At 46.4% G+C, this 23089-nt stretch overlaps 1 protein-coding gene across 8 annotated transcripts in view; it reads left to right on the top strand.

Annotated features, from left to right (window-relative positions):
* PHLDB3 (pleckstrin homology like domain family B member 3) overlaps positions 1 to 23089 on the top strand; it is a 48860-nt gene that overhangs the window by 4444 nt on the left and 21327 nt on the right. For 3 of the 8 annotated variants that reach the window (XM_061597158.1, XM_061597161.1, XM_061597160.1), the window contains exons 2-9: positions 8439 to 8711; positions 11106 to 11246; positions 11659 to 11799; positions 16941 to 17069; positions 18631 to 18783; positions 19906 to 20016; positions 21004 to 21090; positions 22503 to 22601. In XM_061597158.1, the coding sequence (XP_061453142.1) occupies positions 8466 to 8711; positions 11106 to 11246; positions 11659 to 11799; positions 16941 to 17069; positions 18631 to 18783; positions 19906 to 20016; positions 21004 to 21090; positions 22503 to 22601 (1107 nt within the window). In that variant the 5' untranslated portion in view covers positions 8439 to 8465. Of the gene's footprint in view, positions 1 to 8435; positions 8712 to 11105; positions 11247 to 11658; positions 11800 to 16940; positions 17070 to 18630; positions 18784 to 19905; positions 20017 to 21003; positions 21091 to 22502; positions 22602 to 23089 lie in introns of all 8 variants that reach the window. The other 5 variants (XM_061597156.1, XM_061597157.1, XM_061597159.1 and 2 more) reach the window with 3 other exon arrangements.

The following is a 23089-nucleotide window of genomic DNA, read 5'->3' as shown; positions in this document are numbered from 1 at the left end:
CAAAATGAATGAAAACACATCCTAAAAATAAAACTAAACTAAAAGGAATCGGTTTAAAATAGCAACAGATAAAATTGTGTTTTTGTTTCCCCCCCCAAAAAAGTCTGCTTAAATATGCCTCTGGGAAACCTACAGACGGGAGATGAGGGTAATAGTCCCCTGTTGTTCCCCAGCAACTGGTATTTGGAGTCATGCTGCCATCCATCCTGGAGCCAGAATGTTGCCATCCTGTTTTGGAAAGATCTGTCAATTTCGGTTCTCTGAGGTTCTCTTTTCCCCCCAGTTCAGTTCTCCACATTTCTGCAACAATGTGCAAATAACCATTGTCTGCCTGGAGAACTGCATTGCAAAATATGTGTGAATTTCAAAGGATGGCTTTGGTTTGGTTCTCACATTGTTTTGGAAAGTGCGAATGTGATAGATTTGGCTTTAAATGTGGACTGAATCGAATTTCTCCCCTATGCCTATTTATTTATTTTATTTATTTATTAAACTTGTATACCGCTCCATAGCTGAAGCTCTCTGGGCAATTTACAATAACTAAAAACAAATACAATTTAAAATACATCTTTTAAAAAACAATTTAAAACACAATTTAAAACAATATAGAACACATGCTAAAATGCCTGGGAGAAGAGGAAAGTCTTGACCTGGCGCCAAAAAGATAACAGTGTTGGCGCCAGGCACACCTCGTCAAGATCATTCCATAATTTAGGGGCCACCACTGAGAAGGCCCTCTTCCTTGTTGCCACCTTCCGAGCTTCCCTCAGGGTAGGCACCCGGAGGAGGGCCTTTGATCTTGAACATAGTGTATGGGTGGGTTCGTATTGGGAGAGGTGTTCCATCAGGTATTGTGGTCCCAAGCCATGTAAGGCTGTATAGGTCAATACCAGCACCTTGAATCGAGCTTGGAAACATAAAGGCAGCCAGTGCAAGCGGGCCAGAATCGGTTTTATATGTTTGGACCGTCTGGTCCCTGTTACCAATCTGGTTGCTGCATTTTGCACAAGCTGCAGTTTCCGAACCGTCTTCAAAGGCAGCCCCACGTAGAGTGCATTGCAGTAATCTAATTTAGAGGTTACCAGAGCATGGACAACTGAAGCCAGGTTATCCCTGTCCAGATAGGGACGTAGTTGGGCCACCAACCGAAGTTGGTAGAAGGCACTCCGTAACCACTGACAGCTTGAAGCTTGCATTTGTCAAATTCCTTTTTAAAGCCGTCAGAGCTAGTGGCGATTACATCAGCAAATTAATTCCTATGGGGTGCATTCACCTTTGGAACTCATTTGGAGCCTCGGTCGCTGAAGCAGGGATTTGGCAAAAAAGAAGAAGATAAAATGAACCATTTGCAAAAGGTCCAGAACATTTGCTCCCATTTCTTTATGGTTCTGTGAAGTAAAGAACTTTACAAGAAAGATGTTTATGTTTGATTCTCAAAATATTGCCTCTAACTGTTCCAGAATGTGTTGTGGATGAAGGGCCGGCTCTACCATTAGGCAGAGAGAGGCAACTGCCTCTGGCAGCAGCAGATGCTGGGAGGGGGAGAGTGGCAGTGAGGCATTGGAAGGACAGAGCTGTGGATGCCATGCAGCCTGTCCTGCACCTCCTGAGCCTGCAGCCCTCAGGTATTCCATTCCATTGCCAGTGTTGACATATGTCATTTATTTATTTATTTGAAAGTTTCTCACCTGCTGTTCAATGCAAGTAAGAATCTTTAATGTCATTGCAGAGGGGATTACGGTGGACACAAATCCACATATATCAGGGTTAGCCAACATGGCGCCCTCCAAGATGTTTTGGACTACAACTCCCACTGTCCCTGACCACTGGCCATGCTGGCTGGGGCTGATGTAGTCCAACAACATTTGGAGGGCGCCGTGTTGGCTACCCCTGTTACCATCAGTAATCATTATGTACTTAATGGTGGTAATTCTCATTCTGACATATGCAAAATAATCCCTGGCGAGTGGGGCAAGACAAGCGGCCAGCACTAAAGACAAGGATCAGTTCTGCTGAAGTGAGATTCAGCTACCAGTCTGGTTGTCTTCTCTTCATGAAATAGTGGTGGTGGGCATCAACTTGTCTTTGGCCCCAGGTAATGACTTGTGGTTTGTGGTGTAATACAGCAGGGTTGAGTGTGGTTGAGCGGCTCTGTCTGAAGCCAAAATAGGCTATTGGAGGATGACAGCAAGGTTTCTGGATTGTCTCCAACCAAGTTCTATTCAGAGTAGACCCACTAACATTAATGGGCCTAAGTTAGTCATAGCCATTCATTTCAAGGGGTCTGCTCTGAGTAGGTCTACCTTCTGTCTGGAAGGGTGCTTCTAGATGGCCTGTTTATTAAGCATTCATCCTGATTTGTTTGCAGGGAGATTCAATTACCTTGACTATTTAATGAGAGTTCATTTTGATTTTTTTTTTCTTTGTGGGGTGGAAAGATGACGTTGTATCAAAGCAAGTGTTTTTCTATACTTTCCAGTGGATTTTCCCATCCTTATTGCAAAAAAGCCTGGGGTTTTTTTTGGGAGGAGGGCAGCAGATTTGTGGCACAAGACCTCCCAGTCAACTATAATCGTGAAACCTGAATTTGCTGATATGTGGTTGAATCCCACCCAAAAAGCGCCCTAACCCAAGGAAGGGAGTAAGGTCTCATGGTTAAAGCACAATGTCCTCTGGGAGCCAGAGGCTGTATCCAACTAAGTTATATTCAGAGCAGACCCACTGAAATTAATGCTTAATGCAGAGAGCCAGTATGGTGTGACCTGGGAGACCAGGGTTCAAATCCCCACTCGGCCATGAAGCTCACTTGGGCCAGTCACTCTCTCTCAGCCTAACCTACCTCACAGGAATGTTGTGAGGATAAAATCAGGAGGGAGAGAACCATGTTTGTATGCCACCTAATATCTTTGGAAGAAATGTAAAAAATAAATAAAGGACCTAAGTTAGTCACAACCATTAATTTCAGTGGATCTGCTCATAGGCTAGGTTCACACCATTCATTCCACTTTTATTCCACTTTAAACTGTCATGGGTTCCCCCAAAGAATCCTGGGAAGTGTGGTTTATGAAAGGTGCTGAGAGTTGTTAGGAGATCCCCTCTTGCCCTCACAGAGCTACAGTTTCCAGAGTTCTCTGGGAAGAGGGGCTGCCTGTTAAAACACTCTGACAGTTGTAGCTCTGTGAGGAGATTAGGAGTCTCCTAACAGCTCTTAGCACCTTTCACAAACTACCCTTCCCAGGATCCTTTGGGGGAAGCCATGCCTGTAAAGTTGGAATAATAGAGGAAAAAACGTCTGGTGTGAATGTGGCCTATTTAACGTGGAATAATAGTGGAATACTTACGGTGTGAATGTTGCCTATGATCACTAACGCGGGCTACAACCCCAAGGCTCCAAGCTTCTGCCCCTTTAACGTGGTATCTGCCATCTTCTTACCGTCGGTTTGCTTCCGTTTCTTCCCTCTGGAAAAACAGGACTTAACAAGGCAGGCTCCGCCTAATTCTGGGTGAGGTATTGAGTGAGAGAGCTGACAGAAGAGATTACATAAAGCAATTTCTTCCAGTGGAAACGAAGACAGGGAGTAGGCATGTGTGGGAAGGGTTAGTACCTTGAAGCATTTGTATGGACTCAAGGAAGTCTGGTCCCGTTTTAGATACACATCCCTGTGCTAAACTGCTCCTGCGCTGTTCATGTGAATGATGTTCACGGTGCAGGGATCCAGTTTTTCATTTAACAGAGGTGTGGGGCAGAGGATTTCTCATTATCATAATCCGCCTGCATATGTTCTTAGCAATGTGCTAATTATCAGTCATCCATCCAATATTGTTGTATCTCTTCTGAGCTCTGTGTGTGTGAGGGGGGGGGGAGCTTCACATTGGAACATAGGTAGCCGCCTTGCACTGAGTTCAAACTCATTGTTCCATCTAGCTCAGTATTGTCTACACTGGCCGGCAGCAGCTCCCCAGGGTTTCAGGCAGGTTCTCTCTCTCTCTCGGGAGATGCCAAGGATTGAACCTGGGACCTTCTGCATGCAAGGCAGATGCTCCACCACTGAGCTATGGCCCTTCATCTATAAGCTGAAGCAATAAAGGTATCCTGGATGATTCTGCGGGCATGCTGTGCCTATCCACTCGCCTGCATGCTGCCTCAGCAGATCTGACTGTTCTCAGTTCCTTTCCTTGGCATCTTCCCCAGTTCTGTGGAAAAATCTGACCTTGCTGTTATTTTTGGCCAACGCGAAAGCATCTCAAAGTGGAGAGAAACAAGCCAGGGGAGATAACGACGGAGACGTGTGGGTTGCTGAAGGGAAGGATCCCTGTCACTACATTCCCACAAAAGGCCATGATGGCTACCAATGTGGACGGCTTTACAAGGGATTTAGACAAATCCGTGGAGGATAGGGCTACCAGTGGCTACTGGCCACAATGGCTGTGTTTCTACCTCCTGTGTCAGAGGCTGTATGTCTTTGAATACCACCTGGTGGGAATCACAGGTGGGGAGATAGCTGTCGCATACTGGTCCTGCTTGTGGGGCCATGTGAAAACAGGATCCTGGACTAGATGGGCCTTTGGCCTGATCCAGCAGCCAGGCTCTTCTCTTGGACACCATCTGTACTATACATTTAAAGCACATTTACACCACTTCACACAGTTGTGGGTTCCTCTGAAGAATCCTGGGAACTGTAGTTTGTTAAGAGTGCTGAGCGTTGTTAGGAAACCCCTGTTCCCCTCAGAGAGCTGCATTTCCCAGAGTGGTTTAACAGTCAATCCCTCTTCCCAGGGAACTCTGGGAATTGTAGTCCTGTGAAGGGAATAAGAGTCTCCTAACAAGTCTCATCACTCTTACCAAGCTACAATTCCCAGGATTCCTTGGGGGAAGCCATGACAGCTTAGAGTCGTATAACAGTTCTTTAAATGTATAGTGCAGATGGGGCCTTGTTGTTATATTCTGTCATCAGATGTTTGAAGAGACTTTGATGCCGTTATTAGGTTAGCAGGTGTTTAAGAAGTCCATATCCCCACACACACATTTGACAGAGCAAATTTTCATACCGAGGAAGATTTGGTGAGTCACAATTCCTCTGCAATTAAATAGGAAGCTGCCTCAGACGAGGCCAGGATATTTGTCCATCTAGCACAGTGCTGTCTACTCTGACTGCCAGCAGCTCTCACAGGTTTCAGGCAATGCTGCTACCTGTTCTTTTCAACTAAGGTGGCTGTTTATGTCTTGCCCAAAAAGAGGAAATGCGTCACCAAAGAAGAGGATAAAAGAGGAGACCAATTTGCATAAAATGTGTGCATGCTAATTCATATGTATGAATGCAGGTTTAGAAAGAATTAATATGATGTTATTAATATAAATAATTGTATGTTCTGCCTCAGGCAACAAAATATCTTAGGCCGCTCCTGTCACCAGTGTGGTATGTAATGTACCATCCATCCTAAGTAAGGGGAAGATATACATCAGGGATTAGGAACCTCCAGTCCGGGGGCCAAATGTGGCCCTCCAGGCCTCTCTATATGGCCCTTGGGACTCTCACCAGGTGACACCACCCTGTTACCCTAAATGACAGCTCTGCTTTGCACCTTCCTTCAGTGCTTTTGCCTAGCTAGAATATGTTCTTGAATACTGATATTTGCTTATGCCATTTCTGTGTACCGCTCAATATATAAAAATATATCTACGCGATACACGGTTCCCCATCCCTGATACATGTTACTTGTTGGCGGCAACCAAGTGTTTGTGATAATGCATAAACTTTGCCTTTTAACTTCCAGTGGTGGAGAGGTGATGACTCGCCCGGGGCCTCCAACTCTGTTTGTTGCTCCCACACCACTTGAGGCATCATTGAAATCAGCCACGTCACTTGTTTACCTCAGGTTGAGAAATGGCAAGCGCTAGCTGAGGGGCAATTGGGATGTCCTTGGCTTTTAGGTGTGATGGAACATTCCTTTTGGCTTCAGGCTTTTCGAGCTCCTCTAGGTGCCCCATCTCTGTTCCAACCATTTGAGCTGCATGGAGCCGTTTTGATTTATGAGTGACGGCCTTGGGCAGCACCCCTTCTGCTCACTTCTGTTGCCTTTTCCCCACATCAGACTCCCCCTCCCAAGAGACGGGAAGAAAGTGCATGCACATGCACACTTTGGTTTTCCAGGGAACGTGTGTAAAAATTGGACCCAGAAGAATTAATCTGAGCCTTCAAAAGCTCCTACAAGTGAAAGAGAGAGCTTGAAAGAGAGTGACTCTTCCAACTCTTTCCCTTGGCTCTACATACTTTTCAAGGGAGAAAAAGATACCAACTGTCACCACCTCATGACGGAGCGAGCAGTGGAGGAGGGAGGTGCTCAGAGGCTTTGTGAGCACCAGGGGAAGACCTCAAGGGCACCAGTGCACCCGCTGGTGCCAAGGGTGGCTACCCCTCATTTTGGCGATCAAACAGGCAGGCAGAGAGAGCAGGTTGCTCAAGCAAACTCAGGGAAGCTGACTTTTGCAGGTATCACACATGTTGGGGGTGACTTTCCTGTACTATCCCATCCCTTTGTAGAAGCCAGCTCAAGCTCACGCCCCAGAGCTGAAGGGATTCATTCTCTGCATTTATTAGCCTAATTTTCAGCTCTGATTCCCCCCCCCCGAAGTGTTCCTATGTTCAAAGGGTATTTACAGCAGGGAGTACCACTGATTAACATAATGTGAGTTGCTGACTTTGGCATATAAAGGCCCTGAGGACTTGGCCCCAACTTACGATTATGAGTTGCTGTAAACAGGGCTGGCCTTCTAAGTTTGCATGAGGTAGGAGGGGGAAAAAAACCACTTAGCATTAATGGGGCGTGTTTCAGAGGTTCACAGCATTGCACTTGCATTTATCTGTTCATGTATTAAAATATGTGTACCACGCCTTTGGGGTCTAGAAAGAATTAGAAGGTGGATTTAAAAAAAAATCATAACACAAAGTGAAGATTGATCAAAAGCAAGATAAAAACATGCTGCAATAAGCTGTGGAATGCCGTTTGTGATTTTGCAGCAGGAGACAACCATTATAGGAACAGTGAGTTGTGCCCAATGCTAGTCCTACTCAGGGTAGACCCACTAAAATGACTGAACATAAGTTAATTGTGTCTATTAACTTCAGTGGGTCTACTCAGAGTAGGGCTCGCATTGAATATGACTGAGCGAATCAATAAAAATAAATGCCAAACTCATTGAGTCCAAAGGCTCTCCAAAAGAAAACAGTGCCTTTGACCAACATCCATTTCCCTCTCCTTCCTCTGTTGACTCCCCTGTGTTGAATTTGCGTCTGTAAGCTGCTCAGGGCAGAGACCTGCCTTCTTGTTACATTGTAAGCATTGTAAATGGGGAATGTGCAGCCCCTCCAGTTGTTGTTGGACTCCCAAGTCCCATCAGCCTCATCCGCCATGGTCAGGGGACAGGAGGGATGCCCCCAAACATCTTGAGCATGGTTTACTATGGAAAGGTGGTAGACGAAGGACTATGATTGTTGGACTTGTAATATGGAGGCACCTACCCTTTGGAACAGATGAAAAGAGTGCTGTTGTGCTCACATCCTGCTTGTGGTTTTCCATGGGCATCTGGTTGGCCACTGTGAGAACAGGATGCTGGACTAGATTGGCTTTTGGCCTGATCTAGCAGCCAAGCTCTTCTTATGTTCTTATGTGAGGACCATCAGCTTGGATGGCTTTAAAACAGGATTAGACAAATCAGTCAAATTCATGGAGAATGAGGCTATCAGTAGCTACTAGCCACCATGGCTATGTTCTAATTCCACTGTTGGAGGCAGTATGCTTCTGAATACCAGTTGCTGGGAATCGCAGGTGAAGAAAACACCGTGGCACTCAGGTTCTGCTTGTGGGTTTCCTATAGACATCTGGTTGGCCACTGTAAGAACGGAATGCTGGACTAGATAGGCCATTAGCCTGATCCAACCAGGCTGTTGTGTCCTTAACTCCCTTCCATTTACATATTAGACATGTGCAGTCTCTACTCTCTTTTAGGCGCCTATCAAAGACCTTCCTTTTTTCCACCACTGGAGGTCTTTATCCCAGTCTACATCTGTATTGGATTTGTAATTGTTTTTACATATGGAATTGTTTTAATGTTTTTAAACATGGAATTGTTTTTCATTGCCTTTACATGTGAAATTGTTTTTATATATGGAATTGTTTTAAATCATTTTTACATGTGAAATTGTTTTTAACTGTTTTCATATATGGGATGTTTTTAATTGTTTGCACACATAAAAGTGTGTGTGTAACTGTTTTTGTGTGTTTTTACACATGGAATTGTTTTTAATTATTTTGATTGTAGATCTTTTTACTGCGAAATCACTTTGAGACATTTTATGGGAAGTGATTCATAAATGGAATCAAATAAATAAATGATGGATAAATAACAAAGGCACTTCTCTTATTTATGGTTGCAGCAGATCATAGCTACCATGTGCTGTTGAGCAATGGTGCTCCAGAACACGGATGCCATGGGGGTCCTGAGCCAGTCAGAGCTGTGTCCCTACTTGACCCCAGATCACCCAGAAGATCTAGCAAAGTGTCTTCAGTCACCAGACAAGGAGGAATCCCTGGCCCAGAGCAGTACTGAAGGCGATTCCCTGTCTTCTGAAGGTGGCTCCAGTCCAGGGGGAAACTCCAGCGATGTTACAGAGGATGATGAAGCCAGCAGCACAGACAGTGCCCAGAATGGGGTGAGTGACTCCAAATGCCTAAGAGCCCTTTTCAGACTTGAGACTTAACTGGCCGTTTTTCATTGCTCAAGCGGGAGAAAGGTGTTTTTCATTTAAATGGTCATGGCAGCCAGGGTGAAAATGTATTACAGTGATTGTAAACACACAGTCAAGATGTTTGCATTTTGATTGAAACGAGAGTTGTTTCTAGAGCATCTGCTTTGTATCCCTGCCCAAGGGCATCCAAAACTTGAAGCCAGAACTGCCACCAGGGAGCGGGGATGGGGAGGCAAGTAAGGTGGGGACTAGATAGAGGGATATAAAAATGCATGATGTGGAGAAAGTGGAGAGGGAGAGGTTTTTTCCTCCTTTTCTCATAAGGCTAGAACTTGGGACCATCTAGTAAAGCTGAATGTTGGGAGATTCAGGACAGACAAAAGAAAGTACAGCAATACCTCAGTTAAGGAATCCTTCAGGAACCAAGCTCCTTTTAACAAAGGCTTTTTAAATGGCGAAACCAGCCTTACTTTGCCATGGATAAACTTTCAAGCCTGTGCCTTTGCTTTAAAGTGAAACTGACCAGCCTGAGTCTTTGGTTTGCTATCAATAAACTGATAAGCCTGTGCCCTTGCTTTGCTAGGGTGAAACTGACAAGCCTGTGTGTTTGCTTTGCATTGAAGAGATCTCTTGCTTCCTCCCAGGGCTGGGGAGGGAAAGATTCAATAAGACTCAGAGGAGAAGGAGGGGAGAGGGAAGGAGGAGGAGTGCCTCAGTGCCAGGTAGACACCCTTTCAAGCCCCTGTTGAAGTTGGCCCCACTATCTATGAGCAGGTATAGGAACCTATCCCTAAATTCCTACCTCTGGTACCAGAGTTTCTGTTAAAGAAATAATGTCAGGGAATGCATCTACTTTGTAAACGGAGGTATTCTTCTCACAGGGCACAGTGAAACTGTGGAACTCACTGCCACAAGAGGTACTTCTTCCTGAATACCAGTTAGTGGAAACTGCAGGAGGGGAGAGTGCTTTTGCGTTCATATCCTGGTTACAGGCTTCCCATAGGCATCCGGTTGGCCACTCTAAGAACAGAGTGCTGGACTAGATGGGCTTGATCCAGCAGGCTCATCGTTTGTTCTTATGTGATGGCCGTCAGTTTGGATGGCTTTCAAAGAGTACTAAACACATTCATGGAGGATGAGGCTATCAATGAGGCAATAATCCAGGTGCCCATTTGTCACTGCCACCTAGAACATTAGTTTGGGTGTTGCTAAAGAGGGAAGTGAGCAGGTTTTTCTTCCACCCTTTATGAATGTCTTTCTCTGTGGGGGACTGATCACTACACCATCTGAGCTCCTACCTCCACAATCAGGAGTCGCTCACTGGAGGAAGGATTCCTAAGCCAGACGCTTTGTTTACAGGTAGGGTTGAATCCTCCTGACAGCTCCCACTTAAATACTGGCTGGAGAAAGGGGTAGAGGGTGAGGATGAGGGTGGGGGAATGAGTTCAGAAACGACACCCCAGGAAGGGCAAAATCTCTTCGTTCAGTGGGAGATTCTGATTTACCTCTTTCCAAACTGACTGTTTTAGGTTTTTGGGGAAAAAACTGCAACCCCATGCCAACAGGGCATCTTAGCTACACCTTTTGGCACAGTTACTGGGACACACTGAATCTCAGCACTACAGCACCTGCTTTGCGTGAGAATGGTCACTTTTTTGATTGACACCTGCTGACATCTCCAACTTAAAGGATCTTAGGTGGAAGACCTTAGGTGGTGTGAGATCTTGGGAAGCCTTTGCCAGTCCAAGCAGACAGTACTGGACTGAATGCAGTGGTCCAGTTAAGCAACTTGACACTCTGGTCTTAAGAACATAGGCTGCATTTCACTAAGTCAAACCATTGGTCCATCTAGCTCAGTATTGTCTACACTGACTGGCAGCAGCTCTCTAGGGTTTCAGACAAGGGGCCACTCCTAGCCCTACCTGGAGATGCCAGGAATTTAAGCTGGGACCCTCTGCATACAAAGAAGGTGCTGTACCTCTGAGCTATGGCCCTCTCTCAAATAGAGAAGTCCTGTTCGGTCATAGCAGCGTTGAACTCTGCCTTATACTGACATTTGTTCCATCTATCTCAGTATTGTCTGCACTGATTGGCAGCAGCTCTCCAGGGTTTCAGACAGATTTCCACTGGCGTACCTGGAGATGCCAGGGATTGCATTTGGTACCTTCTGCATGAAAAGCAGGTGTTCTACCACTGAGCTATGACCCTTCCCTAAGGAAGGCACTCTTATCTCCTTGATAGAGTGATATTGTTTTCCAGGATGAGGCAACCAGAACCACCCACAGGGTTTGTTTGAGTGAATGCAACTCGTGTGCATGGGTACACACAGCTTCTAATTCTATTGTTGTCCCTTCCCAGTATGAGAGTCCCTGTACAGGAAGGAACGGGCTCCTCACAAAAGGCGAGCAGCCACGGCAGACTAACACTGTGAGCAAGATCTTGGCCCTTGAAAATCGGATCAAGGAGCTGCATCACCGGAAGAAGGAGCTGAACATAGAGGTATGCCTCACTTTCCTCCAGTCCCCTCCCTGCATCACGAGGCAAGGGGTGTCCGTTGGACAAGAGTCGGCACCTGTAAAACCGGTAAGGTGGAGGTACCACACCCAGGCAGGTGGGGAAGGATCGAGGCACGTCACAGATACACCGAGAGCAGGACCTGCTGGTTCTGCAGAATGGGACATCCCTCATCGTGCAGCACTTAGTTCCCAGGGCGCTCTCAGGAGTGTTCTCTAATGGTCAGATCAGATCAGGGGTGCCTGGAAGTAAAAACTCCTCCTGGATTCCTCAATTGCCTCTTTTTTCCCATGCTTCTGCCTCCACCTCTGCCCTCTAGTGGTTGTGCAGGGGTTGGTCAGTCATCGTCAGTCAGGATGTTTTGGCACGAGTCTTCTAATGTGCCCCCCTTCCCCAGCAGATGGACCTGGAAGGAGCCCTGTTGGAAGGAGAACTGAAGGAAGAGAGGCAGGAGTTGAGAAGGGACGAGGAGCTGCTGCTGGAGCTTCAGAAGCGTCTGGTGGAGACGGAGCACAAGTGCCACACCGAAAGAGAGAAGGTGAGGCGCTCCCTTGTAATGTTTTTCACCCAGCCCCAAGGGCCTCTGCAGACAGGTATTTTATTGCAGGTGTATTCTGCAGCATGTTCCTGACACAAGAACAGGGCAGTAGTGACGGATTTATCCAGCTTTATTAGTCATTCTGCGATGCTTCCCCAGTGCTGCCACGTTCTTGCTGTCCGGAGGGGCTGCAGCTCAAGAAAAGCGGGAGAAAAATAAGCCAGAACATTTGTGGTATAAAAAGTTATGGGATTTCAATGGGAAGTGAACGGGATATGCACTAATTGGAAATGAAGCAGTGTGACTGCCCCAAAACGCTTGCAAACAGTACTGAAAGTGGGATCGTGTGTGACTGACTCGATAGTATCACGGGCATAAGTCATCATGCATGCACAACGAAAAGGATGTCTGGAGGGGCCTCAAGTCTCAGAATGCTGTTGCGGCAGTTGCCTCTAGGTGCAGTTGCAGTTCATGCACCTTTTCTGTCCTCTTTTGATCAATTTTGATTTCTGAAACTGTGCAAGTGCAGTTCATTCTACGGCTGCTGAAGACATGCCTCATTATCCTGGCCCTTGACACTTGAGAGAGAGACTTTTTAGGACCCACTCTAACTGTGACCATCATTTGTTTTAAACTGTTTTTAAGATTGTGTTGTCATTGTTGTGACCCGCCCTGAGACCTTCTGATGGGTGCGGGGGGTACTACTACTACTACTACTATTACTACTACTACTATGATGATGATGTTCAGAAAGTATTTTTGTGTGTCCTTTTGCTTCTTTCTTTTTTTCTGGATTAAGAAAAATGAATAAATAAGGGAGAGGCATTAAACCTGGAAATGATCACCCTGACAACTTCAGTGGCCCCGGAGGCACCCCAACTATCTAAGGACAGGGAACCTGTGGCTCTCCAGATATTTAATTTAATTTATTTATTTAAGGAGATTTCTGCCACGCCCTTCACTAGAAGGTCCCAGGGCAGGTTAGACAACAATAAAATATGCATTGATGAAAGCAGATAAAATCAGTACGCTTATAAAACATGTAAAGCTGTTCCAAATGGAGCCATACAAATTCAGCCAAAGAGGTGGGTCCCACAAAGCAAAAACCCTTCTTTGTCAAAGGCGAAGGTGAAGAGGTGGGTCTTCAGCATACAGCAAAAGCTGCACAATGAAGATGCTGGGCACACCTGTATGGGGGGGGGAGCTCCGTGACCATTGGCCATGCTGGCTGGACTCCAACAGCATTTGGAGGGCCACAGGTTGCCCATTGTTAGCATCAAGTGCAGAGACTGCAGTCTACCTGTTAGTTATTCTCCTTTGTTGTGTGGCTGCTGCTGCTGCTATAATTCCACTTCCCTCACTGGCATTTGTGGTGCTTTACATAAATTAAAAACTAGAGACTCTGCAGAGCCAAAGATCGGGCAGGTTATTTCAAATTAGTACCTGACATCTTTTGTCATCCCTTCCTGATGACATCATCCAGCTGGACAGAAGGTTAACCCTTTTTGTTTTCTTGGCCATGTATAGCTATCCTTAGGAATTGGTTCTTTGCAAACTCCAGTATAAACTAACCTGATCCGTACTTTCATGGACTAGCCCCAAGTTTGCCTGCAGGCTAGGGATGGAATCCTATCTTTTTTTACTTTGTTTTTAAGTGTGGCCCTCTAGTAGTTTAACAGTCTGATTCCTTTTTCCTCTGATATCTCTTCATTTTTCTGATATCCTCTGATCTTTTTTCTTTTGCTTTGCAGAGAATTATTGACATTGTAATCACTATTTATTCACAAGCCTCCAGTGATATTGATCTTTATTTTGAACTCTGTAATTATTGCCTTTTTACATTCCTTTTCAAGTTCATTACAGAGTAGATTAAGGCAGATAATGAAGTCAGTGTCTTCCCCCCTGCTGCTTACAGTCAACACCTTATTTCTCTACTGCTTTCTGTCAGTTACAATCAGCACTTCATTGACATCACTGAAAGAGAATAACATTTAAAGAGCTCATGTAGAAAGTAGATAGATAAAAGTAGCACTCACACTACTGATGATTTCAAAGCGAATTTTAAAAAAAAGGAATTGGAAAACAAGAAGAATGAATCAGAAACCAGGCACGGAGAGTTGCTATTTCAAAATCCTCTCTACAAAGATAGAGAATATCAGAAATAATAATTAAGCCAATAGCAAATCTGATTTGCCCATCACTACTGCAGACTCAGTCCAGGCCCTCATTGGTCTTTCCTCCCACCCATCTACATAAATGTGCGATATAGCTTTGAGAGATGGAGGAAGGGAGGAAGCTGCCTTATTCTGAGTCAGACCCTTGTTCTAGCTCAGTATTGTCTACACTGACTGGCAGAGGCTTTCTGGGGTTTTCAGGCAAGGGGTATCTCTCAGCGCTACCTGGAGATGCTGGAGATTGAACCTGGGACCTTTTGTATGCAAAGCAGATGTCCTGCCACTGAATTATGGCCCTTCCCCAAAATATGAGTAAATGAGAGAAGGAACAGACACATGCACCACTGGGCTCATCTACCTCCACTTAAAAAAAGGAATCAGGCAGTAAGAGAAGGGAAAGACCTATGTATGAGAGAGCTGCTGCCAGCTGGAGTAGATTACACTAGGCTAGAGGGATGAACTGTCTGGCCTGATATAAAGCAGCTTATGTTCCACATTCAATCTACTGCTCTGCAGACAGTCAAAGATCAAGTCAGTGGTGGCTGGTGGCTCCATGTCAGCGGGGCAGCGGAGTCCACCTCGGGTTTTAGTCCGAACTTCCAAGGGTCTGTCCAAAGTTCTGAAGCTGGCAGCAGCTCTGTAGGGTTTCAGGCAGGACTGTTTCCCAGCCCTACCTAGAGATTCCGGGAACTGAACCTGGGATCTTCTACATGCAAAGATGATGCTCTGCCACTGAGCTGTGGACCCTCCAGCCCTGGCACAGCCCAGGTAACTCGTATTTTCTCCCAAAATCTTTTCTTTTCACCCCCATTGTTGTCAGCATCTTTTGCCTTTCTTCTAAATATAGTTCTTGCTGAAGTGGTAAACGTGTCTCCGGATTGTGCCACTTCAGACTGCTGGAGGGGGCTTACAGGGCTGAGTGCTCCTCCAGGCAAATAAATTCCCTGCACAGAAAAATCTGCCATGTCAAGATGTAGAAGGGTCCTAGGTTAACCATGCTAGTTTTTATAGGTAGGGATGTTTTTTGTTTTTAGGAGGGGAGAATACCGATGAGGATGCGTCTCCTCATCTATAGCCAGAGGTCAAATTCACTTCAATTTCTTGTGTAGACCCTCAACCTGTGGATAGCACGTATCATTAATCGATTTCTTGGGGTAGGGAAGGAACTGGCAGTCTTCCAGCTGTGAGAAACATGGCATAGGTAGATCTGATTTTGCAACTTGCTGCATAGGAAGAGTGACAGTTTGCAAATGATTTTTAGCACATTATATATGCTAATTGGCTTCCCAATGCTAGGATGTCTGTGTCATCAAAAACTGTTCTGTGAATTGCCACTGTTAAGTGCGTAATTGTTTGTAGCAGGTGGAGCCAACATTGTGCCTGTCAGATGTTTTTGGACTACAACTCCCATCAGACTCAGCCGGCATGGCCAGTGGTCAAGGATGAAAAGAGCTGTAGTCCAGCAACATCTGGAGGGCACCAGGTTGTCTACCCTGGTTTACACTTTTCTGCATTTCATTTGCCTCTCATCTCATGAGTTACAATTTCCCTGCCCAGCCATGCATATATATGACCCTCCAACTCAAGATTACGTCTTCATGCATCTGATGAAGTGGACTGCATCTCTTTCTTTATTCTTATTAAAAACACGAGTTGGCAAAGTTTTACTGAACAGGTGCTTACATGAACAGAGAATCAGCATATTGTTCACCACATTGGCCTTTGATGCTATATAATAAAATTAAGGCGACAGAAAGAAAGAAAGAAAGAAAGAAAGAAAGAAAGAAAGAAAGAAAGAAAGAAAGAAAGAAAGAAAGATAAAATGTAGCTGAGTGGTAGAACATCTGCCTTGCATGGTAAAGGTCCCAGATTCAGCCCTTGGTGTCTCCAGGCAGGGCTGAAAAAGCTCCTGCCTGAAACCCTGGAAAACCACTGTCAGTAGACAATACCGAGCAATGTGGACCAGTGATCTGACTCAGTGGCGGCTGGTGGCTCCATGTTAGTGGGGCGGTGGAATCCACTACTGGTTTTAGTCTGAACTTTCAAGGAGCTGTCCAAGGTGCTTCAGCTCCTTGGAAGTTCAGATTAAAACCCGGAGTGGATTGCACAGCCCCACTGACATGGAGCCACCAGCTGCCGCTGCTCCGACTCAGTATAAAGTAGCTTCCTATGTAACAACAGCAACTATAAACTATTCCCAAGATATATATATAAACAAAGAGTTTTTTCCAAAGTCTTCAGAACTGTAATAAAGATTGCAAGAAACGAACACACAACTGATCACAGTGGGAGCCTAAATCTCCTACCTGATGTCCAAAGTTTGCTCCTAGCAGAGCAGGCTCCAGAACTCCTTCAGCTCAGGTGGTGGGCTGGAGGAGGTTGATGTCCCTGCAGCAGTGAGGAACAACAGCACAAGGGAGAAAGCACAGAGGGAAGAAAAGGAGAGAAACATTGCTTTCTCATATTGAGACTCGTTATATCTTTCCATAGGAGAGGAAAAAGGGTTGTAGCTCAGTGGCGGAGCATCTGCTGTGCATGCAGGAAATCGCAGGTCCAGTTCCTGACATCTCCAGGGAGGGCTGGGAAAAACTCCTGCCTGAAATCCTGGAGAGCCCCTGCCAGTCAGTGTCAACCATCCTGAGCTAGATGGACCAACTGGTCTGAGTCAGTACAAGGCAGCTTCCTGGGTCCCTGTGCCGGCAAGAGTGATGGGTTGGCCCAGTATAGGTGGCCCAACCCTGAAACGAACCTCTGCCTGCAGACTGAAGTGGTGAAGCCTCATCCCAGATTGACTACACCAGTGAGAACCTGGCCTCGCAAGAAGTGCTATCACAGTGCCGATCACCGTTGAGAAAGGAGTGCCTGATCTTATCACTTGTCGGGTGAAGAACAAGCGGGTAGATATTGACTGCCCATGGAAATGTTGTAACGCTACCCTGCCCTCTTTTCTCCCTTTTTCTTTGGCAGGAGAAGGCACGGCTGCAACAGGAGCGCCGCAAGGTAGAAGAGCTGCAGCGGCAGCACGCTGAATCACAGATTCACCTGGACAATCAGCCTGAATCGATGCGGGAGCGGATGCAGAGGCAGCTGCAGGAGGTGAGGGTGCAGCGAGGATCCGCCAGAGCCAGGTCTGCTACTTCACGCAAAACAGGAGATCAGATCCTGTGGTAGGACTCTCTCTGGACTCCGCCACTTCGGCTTGCAAGTGGGGGAAATTGTGTGATATTGGGGCATACGCATCATATCATTAAAGCATATTTAAAGCATGTGTCCCCCCTCTCCCAAGAACCCTGGGAACTATAGTTTGTTCAGGGTGCAGGGAACTGTAGTTTTGTGAGCGGTAAACTACATTTCCAAGGAATTTTTTTTTTTTTGCAAGGAGGGCCGATGTGCTTTAAATGTATGGCATGTATGCAGTCTTAAAGGAATGGACACCTCCCCCCCCCGTTATTAGAAAACTAGTTATTGGGGAGCAAGGTTCTAGCCTAGACCTTTGAGGGAAGGGCTGTAGCTCAGTGGTAGAGCATCTGCTCTGCATGCAAAAGCTCCCAGGTTCAGTCCCTGAAATCTCCAGCTAGGGCCGGGAGAGACTCCCTGGCTAAAACCCTGGAGAGCCTCTGCCGGTTCGTGTAGACCAGTGATCCTCAAACGGTGCGCTGCGGCACACTGGTGCGCCGCAAGAAGTGACTAGCTGTGCCGCGAATATTATGAAAGTATATTTTAAAAATGAGAAGAAACCCATTTGTATAGTTATTTTTATTCATAGTTTAAAATATATTAATATATTTTTAATTTTGTACACAAAGTGTGCCAGAAAATTTTTATATGTTTTACAGTGCGCCGCGAACCAAAAAAGTTTGAGAACCACTGGAGTAGACAGTACTGAGCTAGATGGACATAAGGACATAGGAAGAGCCTGCTGGTGGATCAGGCCCATGGCCCATCTGCTCCAGCAACCTGTTCTCGCAGTGGCCAACCAGTGGCCCATGGGAATCCCGCAAGCAGGACCTGAGAGCAAAGAGCACTCTCCCCTCCTGCGGTTTCCAGCCACCAATGATAGAGGCAGAGCATGGCCATCCTGGCTAGTGGCCATTGAGCGCTTTATCCTCCACGAATTTGTCTAATCCTCTTTTAAAGCCATGCAAGTTGGTGGCCATCACTGCCCCCTGTGGGAGCGAATTCCATAGTTTAACTCTGCGCTGCGTACAGAAGGACTTCCTTTGCTCTGTCCCATGGTCTGACACAGCGCAAGGCTCCCTATTAGGCAGCTTCTAATAGATTTCTGTTTGTGTGTAGAGGAGCATTTAGAAATGAGATTTCTCCTCACCCATGATCCGAAGTAGTACAATGCAGCCTTCCCCATCCTGGTGCCCTCCAGATGCTTTGGATGACCGTCGGCCCCAATTTCCACAGCCATGCTGGCTAGGGGTGACGGGAGCTGCAATCCAAAACATCTGGTGGGTTTGAAGTTGGGGAAGACTGGTTCAGGAACTGCTGAACCCCACAATCAGCTAAAAACTGAGCCAGGAAGACCCTTCTACTTGCTTGCAACTGTGGGAAACTGGCAAGAAGTGTGAGTTCCCTGATGCCTGGGCCCTGTCGGCCCAAGCGATGGAACCCAGAAGCCTGCATTGTCTCTCTGATTCTTCCTCTCCAGACATCAGAGATGCTAGATGGAGCCCTGAGGTGCTACGAAGATCTGGAGTTCCAGCAACTGGAACGGGAAAGCCGCCTGGAGGAGGAAAAAGAGGCTGCCTGCCAGGCTCTAGCGCAGATCACTCAGCTGCAGAACAGCATCAATCAAAGGAAGGTGAGACAGTCCTGATAGATCTTAGGCTTTGTGCTCACTAGTGCAACCTGCTCACTAGTGTAACCTTCACATCAGCCCCAGCCAGCAGTTGTAGTCCAACACATTTGAACGGCACCAGATTTGGGAAAAGGCTGCTCTGGTAGATTTCTTTTCAAGGTGAGGAAGGACACATTTGTCCCAAGACATTCCTATCCCGCCATTTTCATATGTGCAGCACATCTATACAATATATATGTGGCATGGATGTTATTTGTGAATAAGCAATGCAGCCAGCTTTGCCAAGGCGATGACGGATGAGTCCAGTACCTTTTTGTTTTCTTTTGACTGCAAACTTAACACTGGTTTAATCAGTAAATTAGATTCACCAACTCAAATTTTGCTTGGCTAATTGCTGCAAGAGGCATCTTTGAACCAGTGATGGCAACTTTAATCAGTGGGATCAAGCCTTGAGGGCTCACCAGTTTATTTCTGAAGGCTGTTTTGTTTTGTTTTGCTCCTGGGATTTTACTAGAATAAGGGATGAAAACAAAAATGTTAAAAGATGGGCTTTCCTTTTAATAAAGGAAAGGGGAAGGGCTAAGCTCAGAGGTAGAGTATCTGCTTTGCATGCAGAAATTCCCAGGGTCAGTTCCCAGCATCTCCAGTCGGGAATCCTGGAGACCTGCTGCCAGTCAGTGTAGACAATACTGAGCTAGATGGACCAATGGTCTGACTCAACATAAAGCAACTTCCTATGTTCTTGTGAGTATTGTTAATGTTTAATGAATGCCAGACACTGCAGTGGATTGACAGTAACTCCACAACTGTAGGCTAATGCGCACTCCCTTCATCACCTTTTCTTTTCTAAAAAGATCCATATTGAGGTTTTAGTCTGCACATTTGGCTGCTAAATCTACTCTGCACATTTGGCAGCCAAATCTGTTGAAAGGCAGATGAGTCATCAGCTAAAAATTCCTTAATGAGTCGATAACTTTCAGGTTGTGTTTTGTTTCTGCTTTCCCCCCCAATGCTACCTGACTACTCTTCCTGAGGGTCTCCCAGTGTGTAGACTTCCCAGGTGGGAGAGATCTACCTTGCCCCGACATCTTTGGTCTCTAACTGTGTTCTCTTCCTCATATCCAGAGGACGGTGCAGAGGTTGGAAGGACAGGCCCATTTGACCCAGGAGCAAAGGGCGGACGAGAGCCAGCGATTTGCACAAGAGAAGGGAGAGGCTCTCAGGCATCTCAACGCGGTAAGGAATTCCCATTCGCCTGTCAAGGCCCAGGAAAGTACCCGGGTCCCAGCTTCCCCCATCCTGCTGGGCCAATCCACTTCCCCATATTCTGTGATGAGCATGACATTCGAAACTTTGCTTTCAGTTCCCCCTCACCACTAAACTGCCTTCTCCCTTTCTAGCCTGGGGATAGAAACCAGCATTTCTAGGCTTCAGAGGCCATTGGGACTGGTAGGGCAGAAGTAGTGTCAGTGTCAGTGGGGCAGTGGAATCCGCTCCGTGTTTCTAGTCCAGACTTTCAAGGAGCTGTCCCGGGTGCTGAAGCTCCTTGAAAGTTTGGACTAAAACCAGAGCAGATTCCGTTGACATGGAGCCACAGCTGCCATTGGGCAGAAGGCGGGGAACCCAAACTGTAGGTGCAGCCAGAGCCAACGAGAAGCAGAGTCAATTATTCTTAGTTTTGTCCTCCTGTTCCTCCTTGCTGAGATTAAGGAGGAGGCAGAACACAGACAGCATGTGGGGAGGTGGCAGGGCAACAGTGTGTAGCCTTGCTCTCCTCCCTCACAAGTATTGTCACATGCTTTAGAATGCCTGAATAGGGCTCATGAGTCTCTAGGACTCTCATCACAAGGAAGAAGACCCTGTTAAAACGGGAGTGGCTAATCCTAAGTTTGAAAGTCTGATCTAGCCCTGCAAGCATAGTGGCTGCAATAACGGTAAAAACAATTAAAGGAGACATAGTGCTGGCCTGGGCAGAATCTAGTACCCTGATGGGGATGCAAATTGCCCCCAGATCATTTGTTGAGCGGAGAGGAGGCAATAACACTGACAAGGATCATGTTCTTCATGGGTGAACTGATGACAGGAGGAGGTGAACGCTGCGGGGGTGGGGGACAGATATGAATGGTGCGGCAGATCCATCTATGTGTCAAGCTGAACTGAACCAAAATTTACAAAAGGGCTCATCTGTCTACAGAGCTGACTTGTTGTTTGTTCTGGCTCTAGGAGAAAAATCGCCAAATGGACATGGGCCAGGAGTATTTGGAGGAGAGTGGGGAGGACTCCTCTGAAAATAAGCAGGGTGTCACTCAGGTAAGCACTTTCAAATATCCCCTTTGCCTCTCCAACTTCCAGTTTTGGGGCCCATCTAAGACCCAATCCCCAGGTGCCCTGTTATTGAGTGTTCTTCTTGATAGGTTCTGTTAATGTTTCAGAAGTATAGTTTCCAAATCGTGTGAAATATTAGTTCCCCTCTATTCAGCACTGGTTAGGCCTCATCTTGAATACTGCGTCCAGTTCTGCTCTCCCCACTTCAAGAAGGATGCAGACAAACTGGAACATTTAAAACTAAAACATTTAAAAACCAATAAGAAGATCTAAAAGCAATTTTAAAAGGGTGGCATGCAAGTACCTTGAATAAATGAACAAGTAAATAAATTGTGGTGCAAAACTAGGCAGGACTGTGCCTGTTAAATTTCTGCCTATTGCACAGCTGTTAAGGACACAGAAACCGTGGCAAGGAAAAAGATATCACCCTTAGCTGGTCCCTCTAGTGCATGACCTAAGCACCAGTAGCCAGGGGCAGCGGGGGTGGGTGGGGAGAGGCAGCACTCCTCAGAAATTTAAGATGTAAGGTTGAGGAATGCATAGTGATGTGCTAGTAGTCACAAGGTGCTTTCACATGACAATTTATTGTGGACTTGATGCTGCCCCTGCTTTTATGTTTTTAATTGTCTTCATCAAAATACTATCCTGTATTTCTCTTCCCTACTTAATCTGGATTAATCATTTCAACGTTTTTTTAAAGAAATCTAAGGCTGTGAACACGCTAGTCGCCAGAGCAATGTGTTTCCATTAGCTGCACCTGGAGGGGAAACGGGTTGATCTGCCAATCAGTTGCGAAATCTCTTTGAAGCTGATTTTTTTTAAAAATGCACTTGAGCTGATCCAACCAGGTTTTACAGTAAAAAGGGACAGGGATTGACTAGTGCCGTGTGCCCTGTTGTCAGAAGAGAGAGGAGCGGATGCACTGGAACTGGCAGAACATGGAGTGTGTTGCTATTTTCTGCAGAAATGCAAATCCAGATTAAATGGGGACTAGAAATATGGGATGGCATTTTGATGGGGATCTTGTGTAGACACTCCGCAAAACTTCCTTGGGTGAGCAGCACCGAATCTACAAGGCCTGGGGAGGCTCGCATCTGAATCCTTACACAGGCACAAAGCTCACAGAGTGAATTTGGGCCAGTCAATCAGCCTAGCCTACCTGTCAGGGTTATTGTGAGGGGAAGATAAGGGAGAATCAGGCACACCACCCTGTAGTGTAGACTGTAAGAGCCACATGTGAAAAAACTGCTGGGACTGCTCCAAATTTTTTTCCACTTTTTGTTTGGCTCTGGTGGTAAAAATCAATGGAGGATCGATTTAGGATTTCAGGTTTTTTTGGGGGGAAACCCACCCCTCTGCTTCCTCCTTTCATCTGTGTCTGTGACTCTCTCCCGCAGCTCACTTTCACCCAAAAGACGGATCGGAAGGTCATTGTGTTGGGCTCCGACCAGTCCGACTCCTCCTCCTGTGTCTTCTCTGTCTGCAGTTCTGTCAAGGTCTGTCTTGTCCCATTGGTCTGTACTGATTTTCAGTACCTCTCTTCCTTTTATATGTGAACATGTGATCTGGTAGCTCAGCTCCCCCACTCCTGGTGCCCCCCAGGTGTTTTGGACTACAACTCCCATCAGCTCTTGCCAGGCATATCTGCTTCCTTTCAGAGAGGCATGGGGGCACAGAGCAGCAGTGGGGACTGGAGATCCCAGATGGCTTCGCTGTGTGGCAAGTGAAGGCTGGCCTGTTAGGGCAAATGGGGCGCTGCCGCACCGACCTCAGTCTGCCCTCACTTGCCTGCCTTCTTATTTAACGACCGTTAAAAGGATGGCTCTGTCTGTCATTGGCTCTGGCTCTACTCACTGTGGGTTGTCCTGTCTTCTGCCCTGCCAGTCCAAATGGGCACTAGGGACCCCTGGGGGAGGGAGTCTGAGGCAAAGACTGTGGGTTGGCAGTGACTCAAGGGGCAAAGAAAGAGAAACGTGGGAATATC

The sequence above is a fragment of the Rhineura floridana genome, chromosome 15 (assembly GCF_030035675.1).
Source record: "Rhineura floridana isolate rRhiFlo1 chromosome 15, rRhiFlo1.hap2, whole genome shotgun sequence".
Lineage (NCBI taxonomy): Eukaryota > Metazoa > Chordata > Lepidosauria > Squamata > Rhineuridae > Rhineura > Rhineura floridana.
Note: the sequence above shows the minus strand (reverse complement) of the source record. Positions and strands in the feature narration are given on the sequence as shown.